Raw genomic sequence first — 9,284 nt, forward strand, 5'->3', positions numbered from 1 at the left:
GAGAATCCCAAGGTGTCTCGGGACATCGATCTCATCCAGCCTCTGACAGCGACCACGGTGACACTACAGAACCTCATGGAGCCATGGGTCAGTTTTGACACTGTGCTGCCCCATGGAATCAAGGAGACCATTGTGAACACGGGGGCCCCAAGGAACCAAGGGTCCATGGTGACCTTGTGGAGCCCGCAGTGTCACAGAGGAGCCGTTGTGACACAGCGAGGGCGCATGGAGCCGAGGAGCCATTGTGACACATCAGGGCTTTGTGGAACCACGAAGCCATTGTGACATTGCAAGGCCCCATGGAAGCACAGGGCCATTGTGACACTGCAGAAGCAAGGGGAACATTGTGACACTCCAGGGCCTCATGGAACCAAGCAGACCATTGTGACACTGTGGGGACACACGAAACCAAGGGAACATGGAACAGGCCTGGCTGGCTGGGCCTCCTGGGGACCACCTGAGAGGTCCAGCAGACCTTGGCATGTCGAGGGCTGCTTCTCATCTGCCCTGAAGCACTGGGGCTCTGGGCTTTCCTTCCTATGGGAGAGAACTGTACTTCTCCTCCAGGGACCCAGGTCCAAAACTGGGATTCCTTCTCCAAATTTCCTTATATGCAAAGATTGTTCCCAGATGAAATCTGCCAGGAGAAACAGATCTGGCTGCCCTGGCCACCCAGGGGCCACCTCTCATCTGCCTTTGAAACACTGGGACCATGTGCTTTTCTTTCTTATGGGAAAAAACCATCCATCTCAACCAGGCACCCATGGCCAAAATTGGGGATTTGCCTCCAGAATTCCCTATATCGAAGGATAGCTCCCAAACAAAAGCTGCCAGGGGAGACAAGTCTGGCTGGCCTTGGCTTCCTGAGGGCTGGCACACATGTGCCTCTGAAACACTGGGGCTCTGTGCTTTCCTTCCTAATGAAAAGGACTCTTCTTCCTCTCCAGGTGCCCACGGCCAAAATTGAGATTTGACCTCCAAAATGCCCTATGTCCAAGGATAGCCCCTAGATGAAAGGTGCCAGGACAGACAGGTCTGGCTGGCTTGGCCTAAGGGTGGCCACCTTTCATCTTCTTCCAGAACACTTGGATTGTGTGTTTTTCTTTCCCATAGGAAAAAAACATCCATCCTGACCAGGCACCCATGGCCAAAACTGGGATTCCACCTCCAAAACTCCGTACGTCGAAGGATTGCTCCCCAGTGAAAGCAGCCAGGACAGAAAGGTCTGGGTGCCCTTGGCCTCTTGGGAGCTGCCTCTCACCTGCCTCAAAACACTGGGGCTCGTAGCTTTCCTTCCTATGGAAAAGAGCCATCCTTCTTCTCAAGGTATCCAAGGTCAAAATTGAGATTCCTCCTCCCAAATTCCATACATCCAAGGATCCCTTCATGACAAAAGCTGCCAGGACAAACAGGTCTGGCTGACTTGGCCTCCCAGGAGCCACCTCTCTCCTCTTCTGCCTTTGAAACACTTGGGCTCTGTGCTTTCCTTCCTGTGGAAAAGAACCGTCCTTCTTATCTATGCAGAAATGGCCAAAATTGGGGCTCCACCTCCCAAATTCCCTATATCCAAGGGTTGCTTCTAGACAAAATCTGCCAGTACCATCCATTCTGGCTGGCCTTGGCCTCTGGTGGCTGCCCCTGCCACACTGGGGCTCGGTTCTTTCCTTCCCATGGAGATCACTGTGACACTGTGGGGACCTCATGGAAGCAAGGGGATCATTGTGGCACCACTGGAGCCCATGGAACCAAGGGGCCATGGTGACACAGCGGGGCTTCATGGACCCAGAGACCATTATGACTCTGTGGGGCCTGATGGAACCATGGAGGCCATTCTGACCCTTCATGGCCTCGTGTCACCAAACGGGCATTGTGACACCTCAGGGCCTCATGGAAGCAAGGGACCATTGGGACACTGTGGGGCCCCATGGAACCGAGGGAACATGGAACAGGTCTGGCTGGCTTGGCCTCCCAGGGGCCACCTGACAGGTCTGGCTGATGTTGGAATGCCAAGGGCTGCCTCTCATCAGCTCCTGGAGCACTGGGGCTCTGTGCTTTCCTTGCTAAGGGAAAGAACTGTCCCTCTTTTCAGCTGCCCATTGCTAAAACTGGTAAGCTCCCTAAAAAATTTCCTCCATGCAAAGTTATCTCTCAGAGCAAAGCCTGCCATCTCTGGCTGGATTTTGCCACTGGTGGTCACCTCTCATCTGTCCCTGAAACAGAGGGCTCTGTTCCTTCCTTCCTGTGGAAAAAAATACAGCCTTCTTGCCAAGGACCATGGCAAAAACTAGAATTTGGTCTCCCAAATTCCATATATCCTAGGATTGTGCCCAGACAATAGTAGCCAGGACAGACATGTCAGGCTGGCCCTGTCCTCTGGTGATTTTCTTAGGCTATGAGCTGAATGTTTTCATTTGAAAACACCTTGGAGAGGGCCCGGAGATCTCTCAAGGTGGGGTTTTGGGGCTTCGGGCACATGACCACTACATATGGACAAAGGAGCTCTGTGCTCTGTGCTGTTGTGGTGGTTTTGCATCACGGAAGTGATGTCCTGAGAGAAGCTGCTAGCAGTTTCCTCGGGGTCTGACAAAAAAACAATCAGTAATTGTTATAAACGCCAATCACTTGGTTTTTAAAATTTTAAAAGTTTAATTATAATGAAATGGTTATAAAAATAGTAATACAATTAGAGTAATGAAAATTTAGAGTTAGGACAATTACAAGACAATAAAAAGCAAAGAATTACGGACGTCCGGATGCTCTCGGGCACTTAAGCCCAATAAGCATGCCTTGTGAACAAAGGAATAATCTTTAAAAGCAGTAGCCTGTTGCATATTCATACATCTCATACATGATGCATAAATTCCTTGCAAATTAAGAACTTTTCTGGTTTTTGTCAACTTCTTCCCCTTAATCCTGGTGGTTCCATAAAGACGGAGAGAAGGTGGAAGAATGTTTGTCTTTTCCGATAAGGAGGCAGTAATTCTTTATGGGCCCCCATCATTGTCATCTCTGTGTGAAGAGTTTCTTCATTATCTCATCTCTTGCTTGAGCTACTAAAAAAAAAACCCACATACATAGGCTCTATTTTAACTACAAAACTACATATACCATACTATTAAAATGTTAATACAGCACTTCTAATCAATATAACATAATACATATAGTATTCAATTTAATATTTGCAAAAAGCCAATCATAAAACATGCATTTTTCACAGTAATTATCTTTGAGAGCTGACAATCTGTTAAACCACTAAGGAAACTGCACACGCCTCTGTGAAGACACAAGTTAAAGATGGAGAAGCCTGGCTGGGTCTGTTTCCCTTCTGGCCAGCAAAGAGGTGACCAGGCCGGCCCAGCCCCGTCTCAGCCAGGCCAGGCCGGGCGGCTCCTGCCGTGGGGCCGGGCCCCTTCCCAGGGAGCCGCCAGGCCCCATCGGCTGCCGGGCAGGGCAGGGGAGGCCGCGGGGCCGAGGCCGGGCCGGGCCGTGGCTGCGGTTGCTGACATCTGGCCGCTACCGAGCCCTGCCCCGCCGCCAGCCCGGGCCCAGCCTGGATCCGCTGGGCCCCAGGAGCAGCCCCGGGCCGGGCCGGCTCGGCCAAGGTTCTGCCGCCCTTGGGGTTCGCCCGCAACCAGCGGGCAGGGGAGGAGAAGCCATGGGCCCCGGCCGTGCTGCTGCTGTGCTCTGGCCTGGCTGCTGAGATCCTGGCCCTGCCCCAGCGCGGCCCAGCCTGACACAGCCCCAGCGCAGCCGCTGCAGAAACCTCCATGGTAAAACAGCTCCGGCCGCAAGTACCGAGCCCGGCCGGGGTCACGGAACCATCTGCAGGCCCCGGCTGAGATATTGACTCTTCCAGTGCTTCCATCCTCCCTCGAGTGAGAGAAAAGGACAAAGTGCAGGCACACACAGGAGCAACATGAAGACACCGAGGTCAGTGAAGAGGAAGTTGAGTCCCAGGTGGGAGGGATGAGGAGATGCCTTGATCTTGGGGCTGAAATCCTCTGGTAAAGCTATGGAGAAGGATGTAATTGATACATCAGACTCTCTTTTTCCCTATAACTCTTTGAAAATAACTGGGAAATGACTTGTTTCAGCAAAGGCCTCCATGCTAATGTAAGGAAATGTTGCAGTAGCTGTTATCCCATGAGAAGTTTGAACAATGAAAGACAGCAGAGTGATGAGCACCTATGCTCCCAGGGAGAGAAAAAGAAGACCTCTGTTCCCAGAGATGAAGGTGATTTCAGAAATAGATGAAGAGAACCTTTGCTCTTAAACAGCTCATCTCTAAACTAATACCTCATAAGTTGACAATGCCCATAAACACAGATGTGGGAAAGGCTGTGAAAAAATGGGAGGGACTTCATGTTTCCAGATTTTTCCAGGAAGCTTCTATTCGTGGAACTGAAAAGCCATGAGACACTGTTTTGTGGAGAACTCTCCATAACATTTACAAGAGGAACTTCTCTCCCTAAGTGAAGAAAGACTATTCTAGAGGTGGAAAACTGACTGAAAATTTTAGGTTTTGTCTCTTTATATTGTCAGGTTGTATGGAGAGGGGAAGTGTTCTGAAAGTTTTGTTCTGATTATTATTACTCTTTATTTTAGTTACTATTAATAAACTTTTCTTTATACACTTTTAAACTTTTGAGCCCACTTTTCCTTTCTCCTAATCTTATCTCAGAGCAGGAAATTAGTAAGTGTATTCTAGTGAGTGCCCTGGTAATTAGCCACTCTCAAACCGGCAAACCAAAACCAATACAGAAACATCCTGATGAACTGCCTCAGACTAGAGGGAAATCAAGGCAGAGTCATGTTTTTTCAGGATTTGTTTGATCCTCATGAGCCCTGTGGTGCATTTGGAGCTGAGCCCTTGAACCTCAGGGCCTGAGAGGAGATGGCACAAACCTTTCCAGGAGTCAAAGTCAGAAGAAAACCCCAAAGTGTCTCAAAGCATAAGTGGGACCCACTGAGGTCCATCCCCAACACAGGCTCCTCATGGACTCCTTGGAGGAGAGAACTGGAGGCCAGGACTGCACAAAAACCTCTCAGAAACTCAAATTGCAAAAAAACCTCTCAGTGTGGAAAGGAAAATCCAAAGTGCCTTAAAAAAGTTGAGTATCTCAAAGCATTAATGAGCCCCACTGAGTGTCAGTGCAAAGCTCTCAAGGGACTCGTTAAAGCAGATAATTGGGGCCATGATTGAACAAAGCTCTCAGAGACTCCAAGGCAAAAGCCAAAGCCAAAGTGCTTTGAAAAACCTGCAGTCCCTGGAAGCATGAAGGAGCCCCCAGGGCCATTCCTGAGCAAGGCTCCCCAGGGACTCCTTCCAGCAGATCCTTGAGGCCACTGGGATGTGGGCTAGGGGAGGATGCTGAGGGCAGGACAAGGGGCTGACAGTGCCCAGCCTGGCTGGGGCTGTGCCAGGAGGCCCCAGTGCCTCAGGACAAGGTGTCTCCTGACAGCCCTTGGTGGCACAGAGCCTGCTGTGCCCCAGGGCACCAGGACTTGGCTTCTCTTTGTCCCCACCTGTCATCAGTGCCTCCAGTTCTCTGCCTGGGGCCTGGGGACACTTTCTCAGTCGTGTCCCTCAGTGGGACCCATTAAAAGTCAAAGAAACTTTGGAGCTGGATTCTGACTTGGAGCTCTGGAGAGGTTTCTGCAGCTCCCTCTCAGGGCCTGATGTTCAGGGCCTGAGCACAAAGCCCCAGAGGGTCATTAAAGTCCTTGTGCTGTGTCTGTGCTGCTGAGCTGGGCCGGGCTCCTGGCACAGAGGGTGATCCTGGTAACCAAGGAGAGCTTCAAAAGCACATTTCTCTGGATGAGCAGCTCTTCTGCCAGCCCAGCAGGGCTGGGGCACTGCCTGCAGCCAACCCGGGCTCAGCACAGAGGCACAGAGAGCTTCCATCAGTCAGGGCTGGGAAGGTGCTGAGAAGTGCCTGGGCCAGAATCCCTGGCAGCCCTTGGCACAGGAACCTCTGGCTGCAGGACAATGCAGCTGCAGCTCCTGGAGTGATCTCCTACAGCTGGAACATCCCAATGCCCACAGACTCTGTGAGTACGACTGTGAGTGTTTCTGGTGCAGGGGAGGTGAAATGCTCATAAAGCTCTGACATGCTAAGGGGTTCTGATCAGTCACAGAACAGTTCCAAAACAAGGATTTTGATAAAAATGAGGAAACTTCCAAAGACTTTGTATTGTTTCGTGCTATTGAAGGATGCTGGGGAGGGGTGATAAATATTAATGGTTGATTATGAATTTTGGCAAGTGCCTCAGACATCTGAACTGTTTATTTTAGAGATCAATAGGTTCACAGTAGATCCCTAATGTGCCTCCAGCCACTCTGCCCATGGACAGCAGCAGCATCACCTCTGCTTGAGCCATCAGGCTCAGTCTGAGCTGTCCTTTCTCCAAGCTGCAAACAGAACCTGCCCCCAGCCAGTGCCCTGCAAACAGGCAGGGTTCTGTCAGGCCAAGGAGAGTGCACAGAGATTTGGGGTCTGTGAGTGCTGGCAGGGAGAGCTCAGGCACAGGGAAACACCTGCAGGAGGAAAATCTCCAGGAAGCAGAGAGAAGATCAGGGAAGGAGAGAAAACAAAACCCAGAAATGCTGTGGCAGGGAGAGTTTAGAGATGTCCAGAGGATCCCCTCCAGTGCAGCCCCTCCCTCTGAACAAGCCCCCTCCCTCCTGTCCCCCCAGCCCAGCCTCTGCCCTCAGGGCCGGGGCTCCAAGGCGTGCAGCCCCTCCTGTGCAGGCAGAGCTGCAGCAGAGCCGTGGGGCAGCTCTGCAGCCCCGGGCCCAGTTCCCTCTGCAGAGCACAGGGCTGGGAGCAGCTGGCCGGCACTGGGGGCTCTGGGAGGGGGCACAGCTGGCTCAGGGTGACACAGCTGTCCCCAGTGCCCGGCTCTGGGCAATGCTGTCAGTGCAGCCAGGGAAGGAGCTGCATCTCCCTGCATCCACTGCCATCAGAAGGACACTTGGAAGTCTCCCTGAGATTTCAGTCCAGGCTGGGAGCTTCAATACAGGGTGCAAACCTGTCCTAGAGCATCTATGAGTTATAAGATTGATGGGGAAAGGCAGAGGTGTTGTGACACTGAAAATGCTGTTGGGTTGGTGAAATGAGCAACGTGAGTCCTTGGCTAGAAATGTGGAGCTGGGCTGTGGTGGATCCATCTGCTCTCAGCAGTGCTTGGTGATATTTTAGAGAAAGCATGGGAACGTGATCACCCTTCTCCTGAGAGAGGTTAAAGCCCAGAGAAACTCTGAACAGGTCAGAATGACAGACCATCTGCCCTCACTCTCCTCTCATCACTTTGCCTCACAGTTCTGTTCTGTCGCTCTGTTCTCCCTGGGGGCAGCAGAAATTCTGAGAGTTTCTTATATCCAAGAACAACAGCAGTGATATGGGGGTTCTTAAAAAGAAAACCTCAGAACTCTTGAACACAAAATGGTGTCTGTCTGTGGCACAGAGGAGGGTGTATGGGAAATGGATTTGATTTTGGTTACAGGTATCTCCTCTAAATCTTCTCTTGTCCTTTCTCTATGAACAGGTCCCCATGTGCAGCCACAGCCAATGTCCAACAGCAGCTCCATCAGCCACTTCCTCCTGCTGGCACTGGCAGACACGCGGCAGCTGCAGCTCCTGCACTTCTGCCTCTTCCTGGGCATCTCCCTGGCTGCCCTCCTGGGCAACGGCCTCATCATCAGCGCCGTAGCCTGCGGCCACCACCTGCACACGCCCATGTTCTTCTTCCTGCTCAACCTGGCCCTCAGCGACCTGGGCTCCATCTGCACCACTGTGCCCAAAGCCATGCACAATTCCCTCTGGAACTCCAGGACCATCTCCTACAAAGGATGTGCTGCTCAGCTGTTTCTGTTTATCTTTTTCATTTCAGCAGAGGTTTCTTTTCTCACAGTCATGTGCTATGACCGCTACGTGTCCATCTGCAAACCCCTGCACTACGGGACCCTCCTGGGCAGCAGAGCTTGTGCCCACATGGCAGCAGCTGCCTGGGCCAGTGCCTTTCTCAATGCTCTGCTGCACACGGCCAATACATTTTCCCTGCCCCTGTGCCATGGCAATGCCCTGGGCCAGTTCTTCTGTGATGTTCCCCAGATCCTCAAGCTCTCCTGCTCACACTTCTACCTCAGGGAACTTGGGGTCCTTGCTGTTAGTGCCTTTTTATCATTTGGCTGTTTTGTGTTCATGGTTTTGTCCTACGTGCAGATCTTCAGGGCTGTGCTGAGGATCCCCTCTGAGCAGGGACGGCACAAAGCCTTTTCCACCTGCCTCCCTCACCTTGCCGTGCTCTCCCTGTTTATCAGCACTGCAGCCTTTGCCTACCTGAAGCCCCCCTCCATCTCCTCCCCATCCCTGGATCTGGCCCTGTCAGTTCTGTACTCGGTGGTGCCTCCAGCCCTGAACCCCCTCATCTACAGCCTGAGGAACCAGGAGCTCAAGGCTGCAGTGTGGACACTGATGACTGGATGCTTTCAGGGACATTAAACTCCTGGCCAAATGACTTGCAATGAAAGTAATCTTTGGTACATCCTTTTGGTTTCCTTTTGGAGGTTCTTTTTTTTTTGTTTTACATTTTAATGTTGTCCACAAATAAATTTCATTGTTTGTACAATTTCTAATTTTGTTTCTCTCCACCTTCCTAGTGGCCACAGACTGTGTCAATGAGGGGCTGCGCTCTTGGTGGCTTTAAAGGAACTAAAGGATCTAAACTAAAAACTAAAGCAGAGTTTTCTGCAGAGATGCCCTTTTGTTGCCTTCTCTGGGGCTGCAGCAGCAATGTCTGTGTGCAGAGCTGGGGCAGATCAGTGCTGGCACAGCAGCTCTGGTCCTGCTGGCCACAGCATTCCCTGCAGGTCCCTTTCTGCCTGGCTGCTGTCCTCAGCCTGTAGTGCTGCAGGGGTTGTTGTGGCCAAAGTGCAGGACCCAGCACTTGGACTTTCTAAACCTCACCTTGTTGGATCTGGCCCCTGGATCCAGCCTTCCAGGTCCCTCTGCCAAGCCCTCCTACCCCTCAACAGAGCTTGGAGTCCCCTCCTACCCCTCACATCCAGCTTGGAGTCATCTGCAAAGGTTTCCTTGGTCCCAAGGGGCCCCTCAGTGTCACAATGTCCCTTTGGTTACACCAGGCCCTGCACTGTCACACTGGTCTCCTTGGTTCCATGGGGCCCCAAAATGTGACCATGGACTCCTTGGTTCCATGGGGCTTCACAGTGTCACATTGTTCTCGTTGGTGCCGCAGTTTCACAGTGGTCCCTTGGTTCCATG

General features: G+C 51.8%; 1 protein-coding gene across 1 annotated transcript; it reads left to right on the forward strand.

The window, feature by feature from the left end:
• Positions 1-7,571: 7,571 nt before the first annotated feature.
• LOC137467183 (olfactory receptor 14J1-like) lies at positions 7,572-8,504 on the forward strand. Its single transcript, XM_068178724.1, has one exon. It carries the CDS (start codon positions 7,572-7,574, stop codon positions 8,502-8,504), a length of 933 nt encoding a protein of 310 aa, XP_068034825.1.
• Positions 8,505-9,284: the final 780 nt, after the last annotated feature.

The sequence above is a fragment of the Anomalospiza imberbis genome, unplaced genomic scaffold (assembly GCF_031753505.1).
Source record: "Anomalospiza imberbis isolate Cuckoo-Finch-1a 21T00152 unplaced genomic scaffold, ASM3175350v1 scaffold_53, whole genome shotgun sequence".
NCBI classification, from domain to species: Eukaryota; Metazoa; Chordata; class Aves; order Passeriformes; family Viduidae; genus Anomalospiza; species Anomalospiza imberbis.